Source organism: Pleurodeles waltl, chromosome 6, assembly GCF_031143425.1.
Source record: "Pleurodeles waltl isolate 20211129_DDA chromosome 6, aPleWal1.hap1.20221129, whole genome shotgun sequence".
Classification (NCBI taxonomy): domain Eukaryota; kingdom Metazoa; phylum Chordata; class Amphibia; order Caudata; family Salamandridae; genus Pleurodeles; species Pleurodeles waltl.
In genome coordinates this window covers 126,623,723-126,646,315 of record NC_090445.1, presented here as the reverse complement: position 1 = coordinate 126,646,315, position 22,593 = coordinate 126,623,723, and the positions used below count along the sequence as shown (strand labels likewise).

Below are 22,593 nucleotides of genomic sequence, written 5' to 3'. Positions count from 1 at the left end.
GTCAGTGCGCATGTCGGTTTGGCTGGTCGACATAGGACGGCCAAACCAACATGCGCATTGAGTCCGCTTCAACCTGAGCTGCGTTGCCAGGTAGAAAACAGCAGCCACAGGCTCCCAGTCCCCCTGGGAGCGTAAAACCAGCCCGCTCACACCAATCGCTGTGCTTCTCTCATGCTGGCTAATAGTATTATCCAGCATGACAGAAGCATGTAGATTGGCGAAGGGGAGTCTGGGAGCCTGTGCACTGGCGGCAGAGGAGCCCCGAAGCGGCGATGAGGTAACTGGCAGGTAAGTGCTTTTATTTTTTTTATTGTTTTTTCCCCCATGCTGCCCCACCACTCTTTTTACATACTAGCAGCTTCTGGTAATTGGTGGAAAAATGCCTATTCAGTATGCACTCTTCGGCTTATGCACCAGAATTCGGCAGGTAAGCGCATGCACAGACCAGCAACTGGTGCCTCTGTTCATTAGTTGACTACACATGGAGATTTTGCGTGTATATCACAGGCAGTCATCAGTGGTGTAGCAGGAATCATATAAGCCCTAACGCAAGCCAGGAGAATAGTCGTTAGGTGTGGTTTGCACCTTGAATTCCTGAGCCCAGGTGCCACTGCACCTACTGAAATAGCAACTAACTGAATTAACAGCCACACGACCCATCAATATTCATGCAACATGGTTAAAAATATACACTGAAAACTGGGTTAGACAACTTGAGAGTGCCTATGCAGAGGCCTATTTTGCCTGCCGCCATGGATCTCTAAGCTCTTCCTATTTACTACAAACGTCATGTGCAGGAACATGTGCTCTGCAAGGGATAGATGTAGGAAGCTTTTTTGAGTTTGCAAACTGTCATATTGAAAGAATCGGGACGGTTGCAAATGCAAAAAGGCATTTCCAAATGTACAAAGCCCAAATTGAGATTGGTAACCTGTAACGGAATCGCAATTTGGGATTGTGGATCAGTGTTTGGAAGGGGCGTGTTTAGGTCGTCCCTTAAAAATACTGCTGTGCATTGGTATGTACAAATGTTTTGTGACCGAAATGCGATCGCAACACAGTCGCACTTTACCAGCTCAAAGTTGGTGGTAACCCATTCGCTAATGGCAAGTAGTCCCCAAGGGACCCCTTCTCCACTGAGAATGGTTGAAAAAATATTTTTTAAGAGCAGATGGTGGTCCAAGGGACCACTGCATACTCTCAAAAAATGAAATGTAAACGTTTCATTTTTCTCTTTTTAAACATATCCCATTTTCCTTTAAGCAAAACAGGCTGTGTTTTTTGCAATTTTAAACAAATCCCGTTTTCCTTTAAGCAAATCAGGCTGTGTTTTTTACAAAACAATGTGCTTTATTTCAAAGCAATCAGACATGGTGGTCTGCTGACCCCATCAGGCCACCATCCCCATGATGGCAGTGAATCACAAACTGCAACCTACCTCATTAATATTCATGAGGTAGATCTATTTGTGACCCACTGTGGATCGCTAAATGAAACTTAATGAGTTTCATACATTAGAAATCGTAATTCACTAACTGCTATTCGGAAAAAATCGCAATTCGCTAATTGTTATTCTACTCTACATAAACCTAGACTTCAGTGACACATCTTCTTAAGTGAAGGCTTATGAGGCATTCAGGGGATCACATATGGGTTGTTGCTATTCGCTGTTAGTCCATAAGTATCTTTGCATTTTGTCTTTAACATTCCTGCTTTATTTTTCAGGTACTCTTCGGAATTTCCTTCACGAGGTAAGTGACTTATAAACTTTAAAAACCTAAACTGATCTAGTTGGCAGTGGGGATTGCTGAACTTTGGTCGTTTGACTTCAGGCCACTGGGGATCTAGATATCAGGGTTGATCGTCTTGGTTGCTGAGCAGTGATGTATTCTTGCTACGAGTGTTCGAAGATGCCTGTCCTACGTTCAGAAGCTGACAGACAATGCGTACAATCCTCTGTACAACTTCAGCTGTCTGCTTTTTCCATCTTCTGCTAATTTCTTAATCTGGTGACCATTCCATGTTTCCTAAATGTTCTTTAATTTCAAATTGCATACACATCAGATTTTGCACCTGCTCTTCTGCCAGTCTCAATATTTTAAGATGTTTATTTTCCTCTAATTTACCTCACGAGTTGAGCTGTTGCTAATGTGTTAATATTAGCAACACAAAAGGATGATGGACAGAGTGCCGAAACTTTTCAAGCACTCACCCCATCACAGATCTTTCCATTGTTCTTTTGCTCACCATGCCACCCCAGTTAGGACCTAACCATATGCAAATCAGTCTTGACCATTTTCACCATGGGAATAGTCTAGCCTGAACTGACACAAACACAAAAGGGGGGTGGCATGGCATGGTGAGCAAAAGAACGATGGATTAAACCCAGATCTGTGACCGAGGGGGGGATGGGGGGGGGAGTGCTTGAAATGTTTCAGCACTCCGACCATCATCCTGTTTTGTTGCTATTGTGTTAATATATATTTCCTTACGTTTACAGATTAAATGTAAAAAAAAAAAAAATAAGCCAGGTCACTTTCATGCAAGCTGGGGGTGCAAATGAAAACATCTGAAAGAAGGAATCTGAAGATGCAAAAAAAAAAAAGAAATCTCAAAATGTTAACTTGTGGTGGGTTTGACCATTCTTTTACCATAAAACTACTGATTTAAAATAAGGGCTATTTTGGTGAGTAGCTTTCTCCTCGTCTGAAAAATGTACTTTGTGCATTATGATGGAAGGCCTAAAAGTGTATCTTAGTCTTCCGAAATATTCCTATTTTTAGTCTTAAATCATAAAATCTGTGAAGAGCCATAGTCTGAGGAAACTGGTGTGGAAATACGGTTTAATGCGCATAGAACGAGAAATTGTCCAATTGGCTTTTGTTAGCCTTCTTAAACTAATTTATGCTAAAACTAACATAAACATAGACTTATCCTCGAATATTTGAGAAAGCAGTTGTCAAATATGTATTAAAAAAACATTAACTAGCATATGTTGTTTATTTACTATAGCTAACTTTGTAGGAAATGTTGTGACTTCTAGAGCTGCTCTCACGCAGCTTGGTATTCATGTGTGCCTCACTTTTTTTCACCCATAAATAATATGAGTGCTCTAGTTCTTTGTTATAACACTGTGTTGAAACTACAGAACATCACTGTAAACTGTCAAGTTGATCCTATGGGAAGTGTATGTTTCATTAAACATTTATTTCCTACACCACTTAAATAAAAACGGTATAGTTAGTCACAGTTCTGAAAATCACAGTGGCCACTTTGTACAGGTTCCTTCTTTATTATGGACACCAAAAATATTCATCGACTCGAACGTATTGCTAATTCAGGTGGCTCCAAGAGAAATTATCAGGTGGTCGCCATATAACCAAATGCAAAGTTGCCCTTTATATTGTTTGTTACATCTAAGTAATTTAAAGTGCCTGGTATACAGTGTCCACGTTATCCAATGGGCATTTTGCTTTCTATTTGTTACTGACCAGGGTGTTGAATAAGGCATGTGGCTTCATCTCAGATCATTAACCACCTTGTGTGCCATTTCCTCCATGATAAGGCTTAACCAGCATCCGTTTAACAAGTCAGTGCTCCCCATTGAACATTCAAGTGCCACTGGTAGAGGTGTCACTGTTTCCCAGCTCAGTGGTAGGCGATTTATTGAGCCCAGAGGCGTGTTCAGAACTGTGTCAGCATTTTGATTTGCTTAATGTGCTCGGACCTCTGCTGCAGACACATCCACCCATTGCGCTGTCCTCACAGCCACCAAAGATGCTTTTTTGACACAGAAGAGCTATGAAACTCGTGGAAAGAAGAAAGCACTAGAAGTTGGTATGAGATGCCTAGGACCTTAAGCTCCACATGCCACCAGAACCTTATGGAGCACTCAGACCTTCATTGCATTGATAAGTGCTTTCTTCTTTTGATCTTTCACTAAAGCCAGCAGCTAGTAAACCCCCTCAACTGGTTCTCAATAAAAAAGAGCACCTTCATAATTCAGATGCTGTCCTCCAACCATTACCAGTATTTTCCAAGTGTGGGAGGTAGGAAGGATGTTCTCTGGAAGGGTTCATTGAAAGGCAAGGTGCACCGAAGTCCTTTCATGGTGTATACAGCCAAGGGGCAGTGTCCATGTGCAGTGAACCTTCTGTGGTTCTGCCCATGCCCTCAGTTCATAGAGTACTGTAGTGCTCAGACCTACTGAGAGCAAACAGCTACCACTGTGTGACCTGCTCTGAACCTTAAACTGGGTCAGGTGGTCTTCTACATGGTCCAAAGATTCCCCTTTTTGACTGGGCTACCCCCTTCCCTAAGTGCTTTAGCTTGTAGCCTTCTTCCAGTAGTGCCATGCCAGCTCTTCCTACCGTCCACTACCAAGTCATAGCGGTCAACCTCTTCTTGCATGTAATCTGAGGGCCCAGAGTGTACTAGCTAGCATATGCCCCTCATCCTAATTCACTGCAAAGTACTCGGTCAGCACTGTTCAAACATCCTCACAGCTTCATATGATGGTCTATGAAAGGCCCTCAAATGACCAAAGACACAGGATAAGTAAATGAAACTGAAATTTAACGTCCATATGTGTCAACTGTCATTCACTTCAAATAAGCCCATGCGTGTATTTAACCTGAAACAAGTGCAATGACATCAATTTACAGACACTTTAATTTTTAATACAGTAAGCAGTACTACCCAAAACTAAATCTGCTCATGGTAATTAGTAGTTGCTTTAGAACTGGGGTGCCTCGCTTGGGTCCAGGAACCAAACTGTATTTTCAAGTTACGGATACCTCATAAGATAAATTCACCTACAATAAATTTAAATGGAGGTAAAACTCATTGTGGATATCCCAAAAAACTGGCATGGATATAACCCTCCCAGACCTACTTTGAACATCGGTGGTTTAGAATAACATATTGGAGCGTTTCATGTTACCTGGAATCCTACTAAACACGTCTAATAATCTGTAGACTCCGTTTCAGATGGCCTCCTCACCTCCATTGTTGTTTTGGGTACCATTTGACTTTCATTTTATAGGAGAATGTAACCTTAAAATTTGTAATCTGTAGTTTAATATAAGGGAGGAGGTGTGACCGATACTGTTTACTATAGTTTTTGTGGTTTCGTTCATATCACTTGGTTGCCGGAAACTGGCAATCTTAGAAGTGCCCTGAACACGAAAGAGGAAAACAAAATGTAAAACGAGGATGTAGCTATCTGCCACAGTAAAAGGCACACACCTTTTATCCCACGAAGTGAGCCTGCTTGTGAAATCCTAGTGTTCAGCATAAAAAGTGTGGGTAGTTTGACTGAGTACACTGTTAGATTCGCAAGGGTGTAGATTGGTGTTGATCTGTATAGTGATACTGCTGCTTTAAGAGATGTTAATGTGTCCATCTGGTGACAATATTGTCTGAAGCCCCAACGCGCCGTGAAACCAGCGCCGTGGCGAGAGCTCCTACGACGGCCCCTACTTCTGGCGGTGACACGCTCGGCCCGGAGATGATCACAGTAGAGCGCCTTCCGCCTTGGATAGGCCGGTTAATATCCTTACCCAAGGCCCATTAACGAGAACCACCCTTGATTGCGCAGTCTCCTCTGATCACCGTCTCGCTGTGGCAGTAAATGGCTGTATGCTGCCTTCCCGCGCAGCCTCCAGCCTCCAGCCTGTCGTGTCTGGCAGCATGGCGGAGCGCTGCGCGCAAATTCCCAGCAGGACGACGTCCTCGCATTTTAATATCGGGCCCACTGCATACTCGCTGCCTCTAATTGCATCCAAACCTTTGTTTTTTTGCTCTGCTTGATGAAGCCAGCATCTGGCGCCATTCAGCGGCGTACAATGGACAGATGTGTACGAAATACAGGCAAAAAGAACAAGCAGCCGTGCCAGGAGCTGTGCAAATTAGGGTTTTGTCTGGAAAAGAGATAAAAAACATATTTAAATGCTCACAGCGAGTTATTTTAAACCTAACGATTTTTGGATGGCGGTCGCTGTTTTTATCTTAGCTTAAGTGGCATTATGTCATGGAATCACCATTGAGATCTAAAATTGTTAAAACAATTGAATATCGTATTTCTTACCTTCGTCGGTGCCCTTTTCACCTTTGCCTGCACTATGTTTAATTTCTTTTGTTGTCTAAATTTAGTTTTAAGTCTGTACATGTTTGGACCTTAAAAATAACGCAGTTATTTCCTCCTAAGTAAATGTATCATTTTAAGTGTCTGTAGTGTTTCTAGACATCTTGGCCTGCTAGGAAGAATGACTTTCAGGGTTGGTCTTGGTGGCAGATGCAGCGTGGGGTCTAGAATAGCGTCGAAGCTTCAATCTAGAAGCTTGATTCCTTACTTCTCTCGATCAGCTTGTAACAATTGTTAGCATAAAATTGGCACAATGTGCTGTTATGTTGAAACAACACTTGGCACTCGAGAATACACTACTGCTGCAACCCCATTGAATAAACTATTCCGTTTACTCGAATCCACTTTGCTTATTGTACTGAAACATAAGGAATTGCCAGTTTCATGATTAATACCATCTAGAATCAAGACACTATTCAGTACTTGGAGAAGACCTCTTTTTGTGGTTAGACGTTTGACACATTTGGAATTTGCCATCTCCAAACTGCGCTTGATACAAAACCATTACTAGCAGCACCATCTGGGTATTTGTTATTGATAATATAGTATGACCCTAGTGTAATTACTACACTGAAGAAGGTGTTTCGATTGATGTTCCAAAAAGATGATCAATTTTTATTTTAACTCGCAGGCTGAGTTTTCAACGTGTGAAATAAATCCATAGACATTTCTTGTTACTTGTTTACTACTGCTGTGTCTTCACTGCACGAGCAATTGATTGTGTGTTTGTGCATCACACTGTATACATGGGTTCGTGTGATTCATGCGGAATACGGAGAGTACATTTGAAGAAACAATGCAAGAATAAAATAAGTGTATTCTTAAAAAATACTGCTTTTGTACTGGATGCAGTTGATCTGTGTGAAGTTCACAATGAAGTCATAAACTGTCGTCTCAATTGGCCTTGCACTGGTATTAAACCTTACATGGGGTATTTTGTATAGGACGTGTTCAATGTTAGAGGAATATTATACCTTTCTGTAGCGCTCTTGTACTCAGTGTTAGTCCATATATGTTTTTGTTTCCTGTATGCCTCACTAATAAAAGTAAAAAATACTTATTCACCTCTTGCATAATTAACAAATTGTTCCCCTCCTTAGCCTGTCTCGTGCAATATTCCAAGAGACACCTATCCCACTCACACGATTGGTACATATGAATCTTAACTTATTTATATTTTGATGCTTCCTTTTTTAAAACCTTTGAAAATAATTACAACATTGTGCCTAGTGTGTCCTGCACTCCGTTATTCACTGCTGATAGCACAGCCCTCTGAGACCCTGTTGCACTGAGTTAGTGCTGTACAAGGCAAAACGTAAAACACACTAACATTTTTCAATATAGTTTAATTATTGAATCTTTTGGCTTGCTGAACTGAATGATTTGCTGGCTTTTAATATTTTTGTGACAGATGTGGAAAACATCTGAACCTTGGTCAAGGCAGTACTTCGGTGGTCACCTAAGCTCAAATAGTTGTATGTCAGACATTCACGTGTGCATACATTGATGGTCCATTTAGATTAAACAAGCTGAAAATACACCAGATTAATTCTTCCAAAAGGTGGTAACCTTTACTTGCTCATTACCAAGGTACCTGATCTAGTTTTGGTCCCAATGGACACTTTCATATTATGAGTGGCATAACCCTGTTGTCTTGTTGAAGAGTGTGTGCCAGGCTTTGCCTCAGTTGACTGTTTGAAGCCTTTAAGTGGCTGCCATAGAGATGACTGCTATTGCAATGGCATAGGAAATTGAGCTACTGCTGAATATCTACCCCTAAGAGCCCACACCTTGCTGTACAGTGTTGGTGCCTGGCCCCGCCATCTAATCTCTGGCTGTTTGTAAATATGGTCTGTATCATTCATCAGCCACTTCAAACTTTTCTGGTCCTCATGGATGGCCTCATTATATATCTCCTGACTGAATGCCCTGTTACGTTATAATTTTTTTATAACATGCTAATCACCGTTCTGACTATCCAGGCACTCTGTTGCAGGTATGTGAGGCAAGCTCTGGGAGCGTACACGAAAAGCGAGGTCTTCAGCTTCTTGCAAAGGTCAAGAAGAGAGGAGGAGGCTCTGATTTGCTGTGAAATGTCGTTGTAGGCTTAAGGGACTAGGTATGAGAAGGGCAGCCCCCTGCTTTGCTTTTGTGTATGCGTGGTGTGTGTGGTAGTGAAAGTCCGGCAGAGTGGAGGTGTCTAGAAGGTTGGTGAAAAGGAGTGCAGCTGTACAGGTAAGCATGGCCAGTGTCATGGAGAGGTTTGTAGTTGTGGGTGAGGAGTTTAAAGGGTACACTTTTGTGTATTGGGAACCAGTGTGGTTCATTAAGATGTGGTGTGATGCAGGCTTGATTTGGGAAGTTGAGTTTTAGTCTGGCTGCTGCATTTTAGACAGTCTACAGCTAGTTGGTAATTTGCGTGCCGGGTGTTTCAATAGTCTAGTTTCCTGGTGATTAGGGCTTGGGTGATTATTTTCCTGGTGTTGTCTAGTAGCTCCTGTAGATTCCAGGGCACTTAGCAAATGTAAATCTTGTGTGGAATCTACAAGTAGAGGCTAATCTTATCTCTCAGGTACATTGGGGTCCATAAATCTAATACAGACGTTGCTACTGGACCCAAAATGTGGTCCTGCAGCACCCAAAGTTGAAGTCACCACCACCAATGTGGCCAGTTTCATACGTCCCTAGAACCAGTGCTAAGTGGCCTATGACAATGTGTATATGAAGTGCCCTCATGGAATGGCTGTGGTGATATCCTCCCTTTAACTACCTGTTTAGCTAATCCTGATATGTGCTGTGTTGCCAATTTATGTATCACTCTGGCTATGCAGATTCCTCACAGTGATCAGCATTGCAGGGTTCTGGTACAGCTTGCCAGTGCACACTCGTTTTCAACTGACACTGCACCAGTGCCACCTTCTCACACTGTCAAAAAGTGTCCACTTCTCTCAAAAGCCACCAGTGCAGTCTTCGCATACAGCCTACCAGTGCACGCCCCTTGTATTTTCCCCCCAATGACCCTTCCAGACACAGTACTACTGCCATCTGCTCACTCTGTCAAAAAGAGCCAGCTTCTGAAATGTCTTTAGACCCAAACATATGAATTGCTTGACCAACCTTAACAACACTTCACTGTACAACAGCCCACACTAATGTCCTTGCCAATGGCCAGTGCTGACTTTGAGCCAGTGGTTGCTAGTGTAGGTCAGCAGCACTAATTTTTTTAAACCAACACTTATTTTTTCGCACCAGAAATTTACTGAAAACAAGAAAGGGAAAAACGCACAAAGCAGAAAGGCGACATAAGAGAAATATGGATATATGGTCACCAAGGGAAAGCAAGAACCTGCAGGAGTGACAAAGTGGCAGGTGGTGTCTGGTACTGGATTAAAGAGACACAAGGTGGATTTGTTTTTATATATATATATATATATATAGGTGGTCTGCCACTTGGTGAGCTTACGTTCCCCCCTGTGCATTTTGTGGTTTAAATTGAAAGTAGCTGCCATTAATAACTTACATAGTTTTCAAGTTACTTAGCTTTTTAATTGTTATAACAACTTTTGATTTGGTTTTGTATGAAACAAAGCAGAACAAAATCCAAGCCCAGCATACTGCATACAAGAAATAACAATACATCAGCAGTATTATACCACACATCCAACTATACTGGCGTATACATGTCCTGTAGGTCAGAGAGTTTATTCCCATTGGCCAGAACAGAGGAAGGAGCCTCAGTTAGCCAAAGAGACAGTACACCCTCCACCCCAATCTCAACCTGAGGTGCACTTAGAGGAGCGTAACCCTTTGTCGATGGGCCTGGGTGGGCAGGGTTCTATTTGAGTTCCTCTGTGGTTCACCCAGTCCTTCCATATTTTAATATATTTATGGAGACATCCTTTAGCCTCGTACATAGGGCATTCCAGGCCCATACAGAGATCTATGCCCTTTGCCTATCCCTCTCTGGATTGGGCACCTGCACTCTTCCATGCCGTTGTGATATCTCTCTTGGCCATCTGTTGCCTCGCCAAAATAATGCCTTTTGATATCTGTTGCCCCCCAACCATATATATTTTTTTTTGTCCTCATACACCCCTGGCTCCTGTTCGACTCCATAATTTCTCATACTCGAAAATGACCAAATGCCAGGGGGCTCGATCCTCTCTCACTTGTCCTACGGCACACAAGGTCAGCAGCCAAGGCAAGAGAGTAAACAAGCTTGTAATCATGGGACATAAATGCTTATCCTGAATTACTCTCTACAACTCTTCCTTCTAACAACTGGTACCATATTTTTACTTTCTTTTCCGTATGTAATTTATCCACTGCAATATCCAATTCTGACATAACAATCAAAGCATCCAACCAATCAGCATATGAAGGGGGAAGCACTGATACCCATTTCCGACAAATTTCCCTCTTAGCCAGAAGTATTGCATAAAGCAACGCTGTCTTTACAACTCTAGAACCTACTTCTTCTTGCTCCACTATGCCAAAAATAACTAAGGGTAGAGATGGTGTACTATATTGTAATAAAAGACTAGAAATCCTTTCGCACACTTTCCCCCCAAAACAAACTACTGGACATCCTAAGAACATATGAATGTCAGATGCCTTTAGTAAACCACATTTAGCACAACTAACTTCCTCCCCCCCTCTTATCTTAGTTAATTTCTCCGGGGAAAAAAAAGACCCTATGCAATGTATAAAGATGATTTCGCCTTAATGATGCTGATTTAATTGCCCTAAATATTATTTGCATAGATAGCCCCCACCATGCTTGTAATCGATCCACAGACATCTCTCCCCCCAAAAGGGAGACAGGCAGCTTAAACTCCCCATCTACCATATCTAACATACCCCAATACCAACTGGAAACCTTCTTTAATCCCCAATGCTTCTTAATTAAGTCACTCTCTAACTGATTAGCGGTCCCCAACCTGCCTGCGACACCTTGTGTCCATTCCCTTAATTGAATATACTTTAATCTTGAGAGATTCCCTCCTGTCCACTTTGTAAACTCCTCCCAAGACAATAAACTACCATTTCTAACTAAATCCCCCCAAAATTCAATCCCGGCCTTTCTAAGGGGTAAGGCCAACACAACTGTCAAGCACTCGGGGTTCCCAGAGATTCCCAAACCGGAGCCCATTCACGGTAATAATCTATTTTTGCGACTTATCGCAGCTGAAACCAACCTCTAGCTGCGTCCTGTAGTATTTTCAATCTTCCTTTCTTAAAAAATTTCGGGTCACCAAATTTATATAGAAAATATTTAGCTGCACTTTCTCAGTAGCTAACATAAAACTAAACATCTCTCCAATCGCTGATCGATCCGGGGTGGAATGCCCATGCATAATAATGGATATCAGGTAGAGTAAGACCCCCCTTCTCCTTTCTTCTGCGCAGTTTCTTCCATGCAATTCTAGGTCCCTTTTGTTCCCAAATAAAAGAGTTCATTTTTTGTTGAAGAGTAACCAAAAGCTTCTTACCCACTTGTAAAGGAATAGAATCATAAAGGAAGTTCAATTTAGGCAAAATTATCATCTTAACCAAGTTAACCCTCCCTATTATTGTGAGGGGAAGATGTTGCCAACCTAACAGTAACTTACTACAAGCTGTTACCACATTCCTCATATTTACCACCGGTATTTGTTCCAAATCCTGCACAATTTCTACCCCTAAATACCTCATTGAATTAGTGGTACGCCAATGGTCAGAATTCAAATTCCATACCATTATCTCAGTTTTTGTCAGAATTAATGTGATAACCAGAAATCCTCCCAAATTGTTCCGTAATCTCTAATAAAGTGGGTAAGGCAGTAGATAAATTGGAAGTATAAACTAAAAGATCATCAGCAAACAAAGAAACTTTCTTCTCCCACCCCTTACTGCTAAAAGGAGAAATTCGTAAGTCTTGTCTAATCCTCCTAGCCAAGGGCTCTAAATACAAATCAAACAGCAAGGGGGAAAGAGGGCCACCCTGCCTGGTACCCCTAGTAGCCCTAAAGGTATTTGTTAACTTCCCGTTTACCAAGACCCGTGTCAATGGGGCCTGACAGATTCGTTGAATCGCTTTACAAAATTTAATACCCAAATTATTACGTTCAAGGACCTTATTCAAATAGTTCCAATTGACTCTATCAAAAGCTTTCATTGCATCGATCGCAATAACTGCCAAAGGTTCTCGATATGAAGTATCTAAATCAATAGCCCTTATTAGATTAAATGTTTGTTCATGCAGAAACCTATTCCGAATAAAACCTTTCTGATCAGGGTGGATCAAATCACTCATCACTCCACTTAACCTATTTGCCAATACTTTAGCATACAACTTATAGTCACAATTTAATAATGATATTGGGCGATATGACTCACATTTCTAAGGAGACTTTCCAGGTTTTAAAATCAGGAAAATAGTTGCCTCATACCAAGAAGCAGGCAGAGGAGTTCCTTCCTCAAAGATCTCTGTCAATAATTGACTAATTGACGGAACTATAGAGTCACCCAATACCTTACAAAACTCTATAGGAATACCATCCGGTCCTGATGCTTTCCCCCCTCTTACACTCTTTTAAAACACATCTTATTTCTTCCTCAGTGATTGGCCTAGTCAAATAGGTTTGTTTACTCTCAATAAGGCGTGGGAGAGTATCCGTGTCTAACCATTCACCAACTTCGTCATTCCTCACCTCCTTTTCCTCAGTATAAAGCACAGAAAAAGACTTATAAAAAGCTTTTTCTATAGTATCCGAATCAATAAGACTAGCCCCCGACTGACCATCCACCAACTCCTCAATACAATTTCTCACCTGATCTTTCTTAGCCTTCTAGACTAATAGTTTTCCCATATTTTCTCCATATTCGAAATGGGCTAGTTTGCTTGCCTCCCAACGCTTTGTGATTTTTGCTTGCAATAGGGATTCCAACTGTAACGTTAACCGTCTTCTCCTATCATCCAAACCCTTTTTATCACCTCTGTCTACCCATTAGGTATCACATGCCAAAATACCCTGCTCTGTCCCCTCCAATTCCTCCCTATACTAGCCAAACTTATAACCCTTCCCTTCATCACTGCTTGAAGGTATCCCATATTACTATTTTAGAGGCTGATCCCTGATTCAACCTAAAAAAAAGGCCTCTGTCTCTTTATGAAGATAACTAATAACCTCCTCCTCCAATAACAAAGCTCGATCCAAAGACCTTCTCATCCCTCCTCGTTCCTGAGGACACCTCATTTTTAATATCACTGCAGCGTGATCTGACAAGTGGGCCGGTGCATACACAATATCATCAACCAGATCACACATCAAATGGTCAACTAAAAAGTAGTCAATCCGAGAAGCACGCCCATACTTCCTATTATAAAACGAAAATTCCTGCTTCTGCCCCACTCTTAGCCGCCATAGATCATGTAACCGAAAATCTTTCATCATCAACTTTAAATATTGTTGAGATTTCGGAGTACCCACTGACCTACATTTTGCTGATCTATCTAATCTATTGTCTAAAACTACATTAAAATCCCCAGTCATAATAATGGGATCCGAAAAATTCAAGAGGTGGGAAAAAACTGTTTGGAGCGGTTGTATATTGTCACAATTTGGCCCGTAAAAACCTACCAATGCAAGTTTCCTATCTCCCAACTGCAATCTAAGTATGATCCATCTGTCTAGCTTATCCGTCATCACCCCAAGCAAAGTCGCATCCACCTGATTTTTAACCAAAATTACAACTCCCTTTGTGTTAAAGTCATGCTCAGTAGCAACACAGTATCCTACCCCCTTCTGAGTTTTAAACAATGCTGTACATTCCTCTTTAGTTAAGTGCGTTTCCTGTAAAACGATTACATGAACTGAAGAATCCTTAAGAAACTGCAGGATTTTCCTAGCCCTTTCCTTCACACGTAGTCCATTGGCAGTCCAAGACATTATTTGTATCTATCCCTTTCCATCTCCCTGGCACCCCTTAACCTCACCCATATGTACTTGAATAAACTGAGGTGTATGAGGATATTTTTTCTGTTTTCCCCCATGCTTCACCATTAGTGCCCCCCCAAAAAAAAACCTACTACACACCCATTTATGTTCTGTGCCCTACCCACCCTCACTGGGAGAACCCTCCCATCTACTAACAGACCTACTGGTCCCATTTAGAACTCCCCCGAGCCCTCTGGTCTTCCTTACACAATTCCCCCCTTCTTTATTCCTTCTAACAGTTCATCGACTACCGCAGGGTCCTTGATGTTATGCATTTTGTTATTATACATTACACACAGGTTTGCTGGGAATTTAAGTTGAGCCACCGCACCCACTTTTTTAAAGTCCTCTAAACTTTTTCCAGCTCCCATTGCCTATTCAGCGTTTTCCTAGAGAGATCCGACCTAATCTCATAGAGAAATCTTCGACTTCTATAGATCTTGCCACCAAGGCCTTTGTCAAAAACATTTCTTTCAGCCTATACGTTTGAAAGTTCACCAAGATCCTCTGCGGTTTCTTGTTGTTAGGATTTCTCCGGAATGGGTCTCTATGAACCCTCTGAATATCCTTCATAATCTCAACCTCAGTCTCATACAGGGCTATCACTCTCTTTATAAGGGAAACCACAAATTTCTTCAAATCCGCTCCTTCTGGGACATTTGAGAATCTTAAATTATTTCTTCTAGAGTTATTTTCTAAATGTTCAAGCTTCTCCTGAAGGTCTTGCTCCCTCTCCTTTAAGAGTTGAATTTTTTCCTTATTTCTGCTCATCTCGCCCTTGATAATCTCCACCAATTCCTCTAAAGCTTGCGTTCTGATTCCCAGGAGTTCTATTTTCTTTTCCAATGATTCACAAGCAAGCCTAATTTCCCCCTGGTTTGTTTCCGAAATTGCGAAACCTTTATTAATCTTATCAGTAAGCAAGGCAAGCATATTCCCCAATGTATTAGACCCTAATACCCCAGCCTGAGGTTGATTGTCTAGGGAAACTGAAGATTCCCTTTTTTCTGAGGGTCTAGACAAGTTAGAAGTTTCATGCGTCTCCAAAATATCCTGATTTGTACTTTGAGATTCTTGCAGGGGTGATTCCACCAAGGAAGGGGGTAAAAAAACCTCTGTCTCAGACTCCAGAGCTTGCATGGGGCTAAAACACACACTCCGTTCTTGCTCCTTCAGAGTGCCAGAAGTGTTAGCAGATACTAACGGTAATGCCCTAAAATAGGCTCGTAAAGAGGGGGTAACTTTAGTATCAACACTTCCAGTTTTACTTTTAATCTTACTCTTCTTAGAATCCCACACCTCCTCTTTTTCCTGTACACTTCTCAGTCCTTCCAATGACCGCTCCTCCTCCTCCCCAGCCTCTGACTCCAAGGCTGAAACTGGCCGTGAACTTAGATTAAAAAAAGAAGAGGAAATCGTTTTACCTCTTTTGGGAGTCCCCCTGTACCTTCCTGTGGAGCCTCTTGGCCTCCAATGGTGGTCTCCCAAGCCCTCAGGCTTCCTTCTTCCTCCAACTCTTTCCCCTGCCTCCAGTGCCTCTACTGTTGGGGCTGCAGCACAACCAGTGCTGACTCTGCCCTTGCTCCCCCAGAGGGGAACGCAGGAGATTGCTCGGCGGCTCCTACGGAGCTCCAGGGCGGCATGGATCCAGCTTGCCACCCCGCCGATATTCTTCTTAGTTTCCACGGGGCCTCCTCGCACATTCCCCATCAGAAAAAAAGAAACGCTCGATCCTCCGAGTGGAGAAAGGGAGCTGTCGCTGCACTGAGGGGCTCGGGTAGGTGCTCAGCGCACGGCCGTGCTGCCGCACGCCATGTTCTCCCCCCCGTATTGTTTGTGATGTAACAGGGCCCGCTTTGGCTCCCTGGGTACCCTCCATCCTAAAACAGTTCCCAGAGTCCCCAGCACTCCTTCCCAAACATGTGACAGTGCAGGGCAAACCTAAACGGTGTATACTAAATCTCCATTGTCAGTGTTCCAGCATAGGCAGTGCCCAGAACTAATTAGTCCCATACATAAGCACCAGCTGGTGTGCCGCCCTCTAGTATAAGGTCAGGTCTGGGGTAGCGAGGCCTCCCTTGAATGTAGGTCTGCAACATTTTTCAAGGGCAATTCGGGGCGCTCCGCCATGCCACAGGAGCTCTTGTAGCAGAGCATTAGCCCTTGCAAAAATAAAAGTCAGTACTGGGACCAGGAAGTTACTTAACTTTTGTCTTACATGTTACTTGTTTAGAGACTGGGCAAAGGCATAAAGGGAAAAGGATGAAAGTGAACTTGTGGAAAGTGGTGGGAGGTAAATGCAAGGGTTTAACTGGTCTGAGAAATTGCAATCAAGATCAGGTGGCAGAATCGAAGTAAAGATAGGAAAAAGAGCACAGGAGGAATGGAAGTAACAATGAAGTGGGTCATAGGAGAGACTGAGGTCAAGATGAGAAGCACAGGAGGAGGAGGAATTAAAGTAAAGATGATGTTGATGTTGGTCATAGAATTAATTGAAGAGGAAAAGAAGCACAGCAGAAGGAGTAATAGATGTAAGGATATTGAAATCAAAAGATAAATTACATTGTTATGAACACAAAGACGTGGAAACCTGAAGGGGTTGCATTGGGTAGGATTAGCAGTACATATGAGGGGTGGGTGAAATAACTTTGCCCACAAATTCTGGAAAGGTCGCCTTTTGAGAAGATGAGTAAAGTTGCCCAACTTCACCTGATAACCCGATTTCTTGTTGCCTGATGTTCCTCCTAGATGGACGAACTTCAGGCTGCAGGGACCTCTTTCTGCTGACACTTGTGGCTAATGTTAGAACTGAATGGCAGTGGGGAAACACTAGACAGCCACATGCGTACCATTCCCAATTTAATAGGTGCTAATCTGCAGCCAGGTGCATACCATTCCCTACACAGTAGGTTCCATTCAGTGGCAACCCACAACCCATCCTTTGCTGGAGGAAGTCTTTTAGTGCAACTCAAAGCAGTGAGAAATTGGAGGTACGAGGCTAACCTTCAGTCTGAGCACCAGTGTGGAAACACAATAGGTGTCATTCTGCAGCCAGGTACAGCCACCTGTGAGTTAAAGCAGTGAAGGTGGTGTAATGTAGCCCTGATCGGTAAGATAGCAACATAATAAGTGACACCGTACTGTCAGAGGTCCCGCATTTGAATCTTGGCAACCGGGAAACACAATAGATGACACTCAGCAGTCAGCTGTATGGCATTCTCTGGGCCACCTACCTCCGATTCTCTGATTACTTAAATCCTGCCCTAAGATTTAATTGTGGGAAATGTGACATACCTGCCTCAGGACTCTGGGAGATTGTGGGAGCCAAGCAGCATGGTTGAGGCCCTGAGAGACACCATTAATGTACCTGTTGCACCTTTTAGCTCTTTTTCCTTTTTTTTTTTAAATAAACTTCCCCAGTTTCTTGATTTACTGAGTTAGTGTATATATAGAAAAAATATGCAAAGTTGCAAAGCGTTTGGGTTTGCGACTTGACACACGCCTAGTGAAAATGTGGAGCATGAAAAAAGGGAGCACAGTCTAGTGTTGTAAGAAGAAGTGTGAAATGCAGAAGAATGGAGTAAAGGAAGAAATGAAAAGTGGACGGATAGAGATTGGGTACGAAATCAAGTAAAGATGTGAGAGCTAATGGATGAAGCTATGAGACGGGAATAGAAATAAAGATGTGGATAGCACATTGGTACAAATAAAACTAAAGGCGGGGGTAGGCAAAATTATCAAACAGATGTAATTAAAAGATAAGACACAGGCGATGAAGAGAACGCAAATATATTTTATAATTTAGAGAAAGAGAAACACACAGAATGTAAGGGAGCCAACCTTTCACAGCTAGACTTGGATTTTCAACAGACCAGAAGAAAGTATGGGAAAGGACTGCTTTTGCAGAAGAACAGCTCAGGGAAGGATGTTCACTGCAGCAGGTCCTAGGTAGGGCGGGAGAGGGAGAGCACACCAAGGTGATCTGCATGATGGAATGTAATTAAGAGGCTAATAGCCTGAGAAAAGTGAGCTGAGATAAGCTGTCAGAGCCGCGAAGGCATTTATCAAGGAAGGTGTAAGAGTTCCGCTGAGCACCGAAGAGAACAGGCAGCAGGTGCAAGGCTGAGGCACAGGGATGCCCAGATCCTGAGCTGAGGTCAGCTTAATGCCCAGGTCATGGGTTCAGTTTCTAAGTGTAGGCTGGAATACCTTGGACGGGGTTAATCAGTAGTCGAGATCCACTTTAGTTCGGCTTTCTCATCTCTTTGATGCCCAGCTGTTGAGAATTCATGGAAACCAAGTTGCCTGCCGATCCGTGATTGTACCTTTGCCTTTGACCCTGTGAAGTACTTTGAACTGAAGACTCGCCTCTTTAAAAATCACTACATGACAATGCATTAACAGTGCGCAACTCATCTTCCTCTTCTATTGCTCATTGACTTTCTGCTTGTCTTTGACCATGTACAGCTCTCTGCTACCTCTTAGGTAAGTGCGCATCATAGAAATACTATATACATACAGTGCTTCTCTGCCTTTCCTGTACAGACACTACATACACTAGTTACCCCTTGGAACAACACGGAAAGCTGTCAACAGCACCTAAAAATGTGAGGGCTAAGGGTAATACGTATAGATCTTACACATGACCCTTAATGCCCCAGCCCTCCTATGTACTGCACCTTAATGTCTCATATGAAGTTCCAATTTCTTCCAATTTGGTGTATGCCCCCACCCTCTTATGAGTGCTGTAAAAATCTGTTTTTAGGCTGCATCGACTAGGATATGTCTCCTTGAATATTTGCAGTGTTTTTATGATGTTTATTAAACAGGCTACCTGTTTTTATAAGGTTGGCCTACAGTGCAAACGCTTCACAGGAGACAACACTTGTGGCATATAAATTGTCATCCATGGAGGTTGTTCTTGGTCAGCTCCTTGCTTTCTTCCAGAATCACATGTAGCAGATACCCAGACTGTGTCCGAATTCTCAGAAGGCAGATCTTACCTTTAAGGGAAGTGGGCACCTGAGAAAAGACCAGAAACATTGCCCGATTTCAACAGCACGGCTTTTTAAAAGCTGCTGGAAGGCCATAGCCTCTGCTACAGGCACCACATTTCGGTGTTTTCAAGAAGAATCCGTGTTGTTCGTGAATAAGACTAGCCTTGATGACAACAATGAGAACAGCACTGATCCCAGTAATGGGCCTAGTGCTCATGACAACAATGAAAATAGCGCTGATGACAACATCGAGAATAGCGCTCATAATAACAATGAGACTCCTGATGATGAGAAGAACAAGTTACTTACCTTCGGTAACGTATTATCTGGTAGAGACTCTTTCTAGCTTCCGATTCCTTACGTTTGAATTCCCTGGTGTCCGCTTCGAATCCGAATTTTGTTTGCTGAGCAATATCCTGCGCACGCCGTCGGGTAGCATTGTTCGGATCCACATGCGTCATTCAGCTCAGTGTGGCGTCATCAGTGTCTCTGGAGCCGTCTGTGACATCACAGTCGCCTATGAAGGCACCAACCCGGCACGCATATGTCAGTTCTTTTACCCACAAACTTCCACGCCAGAAGCGCAGAGTCATGGATAGAACCATCAGTTTGTCTGTGCAAAACTAGGGCCCTGAAAGGGATAAACCCTAACCCTACTAGACATATCCGCAGAGCGGGGAAGCATGGGTGGGTGTAAGGAATCTGCAGCTAAATAGAGTCTCTACCAGATAATGCGTTACCGAAGGTAAGTAACTTGTTCATCTGGGAGAGACTTCTAGCTGCATAGTCCTTACCTTTGAATAGATACCCAAGCCATAACCTCCTGGCGGTGGGCTGTGGATACCTCTGCTACACTAAAGTCCTGTAGGACTGAACGGGCAAAAGGTCAGTTTCTCCATACCTGATTGTCCAGGCAGCAATGTTTTGCAAACGTGTGCAAAGATGCCCACGTTGCCGCCTGACAAATATCCAGGACTGGAACGCCCGAGCTAGAGCAGTGGTAGCAGCTTTGCCCCTGGTAGAATGAGCCCTCAACCCCTCAGGTGGCTGCTTCCTGGCCAGTGCATAGCAGATCTTAATGCAGAGAATGACCTAGCGTGAAATGGTTCACTTCTGCACTGCCCAACCCTTCTTTGCTCCAATGTACCCCACAAAGAGTTGGGCATCCACCTGGAACTCTTTTGTGCAGTCATGGTAGAACGACAACGCTCTTTTTGGGTCCAGTCAGTGAAGTTGCTCCTCTTCCTTAGAGAAATGCGGTGGAGCAAAGAAGGTGGGCAAGGTGATGTTCTGACCCAGATGAAATGGGGTCACCACCCTGAGGAGGAAAGAGGCACGAGTTCGGAGTACCAACTTGTCTGGATAGATCGAGGCTTTGGTGACAGAGCTTTCATCTCCCTCGCCCTCCTGGCAGATGTTATTGCCACTAAGAAGGCTGTTTTGATGGTTAGCAGCCGGAGGGGACAGTTGTGCAAAGGCTCAAAGGGAGCACACATAAGAAATGTGAGGACCAGATTTAAGTCCCATTGGGGCATAACAAAGGGCGTAGGGGGAAACATATGTACAAGCCCTTTGAGAAATCTATGTATAATAGGGGATTTGAAAAGTGAAGTCTAGTCAGGCAGCCAAAGGAGTGCTGATAAGGCAGAAAGATAGGCCTCGAGAGTACCCAAGGCAGAACCCTGCTGGGCAAGGGAAAGCATGAAGAGAAGGATATCCGAAAGAAACAGAAAGAGGATCAATAGACCTTTCTGTTCAATAGGCGTTTCCAACGGCAGGTGTATACTGTTTTAGTGGAGGGATGCCTGACTATCAAAATAACTTTACAGACTTCGGGAGGAAGGTCAAAAAGCCGTCAACTGTCGCTGCTCAATCTCCATGCATGAAGGCGCTGAGTTAGCAGGATAGGGTGGAGAACCCTCTCCTGCTGCTGTGACAGAAGATCCTCCCGAAGGGGCAGCCTGATCAGAGGATTGATGCTCATTTTTAGAAGCTCGGGGTACCAGACTCTCCGTGCCAAATCCAGAGCCACTAGGATGACTTGGGCCTGGTTGTTCTTGATCTTCTTGAGAACTCTGCGCAGAAGTGGTTCGGCTGGAAAAGCGTACAGGAGCCCTGAACTCTAGTCACGACGAAAAGCGCTGCAGAACGATTGCCTCCTTGAAAACTCAAATGTGCAGTACTGCTGACATTGCACGTTCTTTGCGGGGGTAAAGAGATCTAACCAGATCTCTCCCCACTGCTGAAAGAGTACTTGCACCATCTCCGGATGGAGATACCTTTCGTGATCCGCTAGGCATCGACGGCTGTGTTCGTCCGCCCTGGCGTTCGGAGAACCTGCCAGGTGTTGCCCTGCTGTTCCAGCCATGTCCAAAGACACAGAGCCTCTTGACAAAGGGTCCATGACACCACACCACCCTGCTTGTTGCAGTACCACATTGCAGTGTTGTTGTCCGTGAACACCCGCACTATCTTCTCTTTTACAACAAGAAGAAATGCTTTCAATGCCAGTCGGATCACCTGGAGCTCCAATAAGTTGATATGGAGGCCGGACACCAGAGGCCTCTGATCTCCACCTCTCCCAGATGGTTGCCCCATCCCTGAAGTGACGCATCTGTCATTACTGTGAGATCTGGTTTGGGATGGGAGAGGAGCCTGCCTCTGACCCAATCGTAGTTCACTAACCACCACTGCAAGTCTTTGCAGTTTCCTCAGAGATCTGAACCCTGTTGGTAAGGTTTCCCTGATGCTGCGCCCACTGGAACTTTAGGTCCCACTGCAAAGCCCTCATATGCCATCTGGCATGTTTGACTAACAGGATGCAGGAGGCCATGAGTCCCAACAGCCTCAGAGTTTGTCTCCCCGAAATCCAGGATAGAGGCCAAAATATCAATATCATAACCTGAATATCCTGGACTCTGGGAGGATAAACCTGAAACTTCAATGTGTCCAGAACAGCTCAGATGAAAGGTAGCTTTTGAGAGTGAGTCAGGTGTGACATCAGCACGTTTATACTGAACCCCAGCGAATGCAAGAGGTTCGCCATTGTCTGAAGGTGGCTGATGAGATCCTGGGGCGTAGGAGTCTTCAAAAGCCAGCCGTTTAGGTAGGGGAAGACTGGGACCCCTAACCAGTGCAGATGAGCTGCTACCACCGCTATCACCTGGGTGAACACCCAGGGGCACTGGTGAGACCGAAGGGGAGCATGGTAAACTGAACGTGCTCGTGGCCCACCTTGAGCCGCAAGTAACGGGGCAGGATGGGGATGTGAAAATAAACATCCTGCAAGTCCAACACTACCATCCAATCTCCTTGGTCTAGGGCAGCCAAGACATGAGCAAGAGTGAGCATCTTGAATTTCTCCTTTTTGAGGAAGAGATTGACGTCTCTTAAATCCAAGATAGGGCGAAGACCCTTGTTCTTTTTGGGAATCAGAAAGTAGCGGGAATAACAACCACTGCCTACCCTTTCT

At 43.6% G+C, this 22,593-nt stretch overlaps 1 protein-coding gene across 2 annotated transcripts in view; it reads left to right on the top strand.

The window, feature by feature from the left end:
• The window catches only part of SKAP1 (src kinase associated phosphoprotein 1), a 1,036,580-nt gene that overhangs the window by 215,490 nt on the left and 798,497 nt on the right, over positions 1 to 22,593 (top strand). For both annotated transcript variants that reach the window (XM_069237544.1, XM_069237543.1), the window contains exon 3: positions 1,726 to 1,751. In XM_069237544.1, coding sequence (XP_069093645.1) covers positions 1,726 to 1,751 — 26 coding nt within the window. The remainder of the gene's footprint in view (positions 1 to 1,725; positions 1,752 to 22,593) is intronic.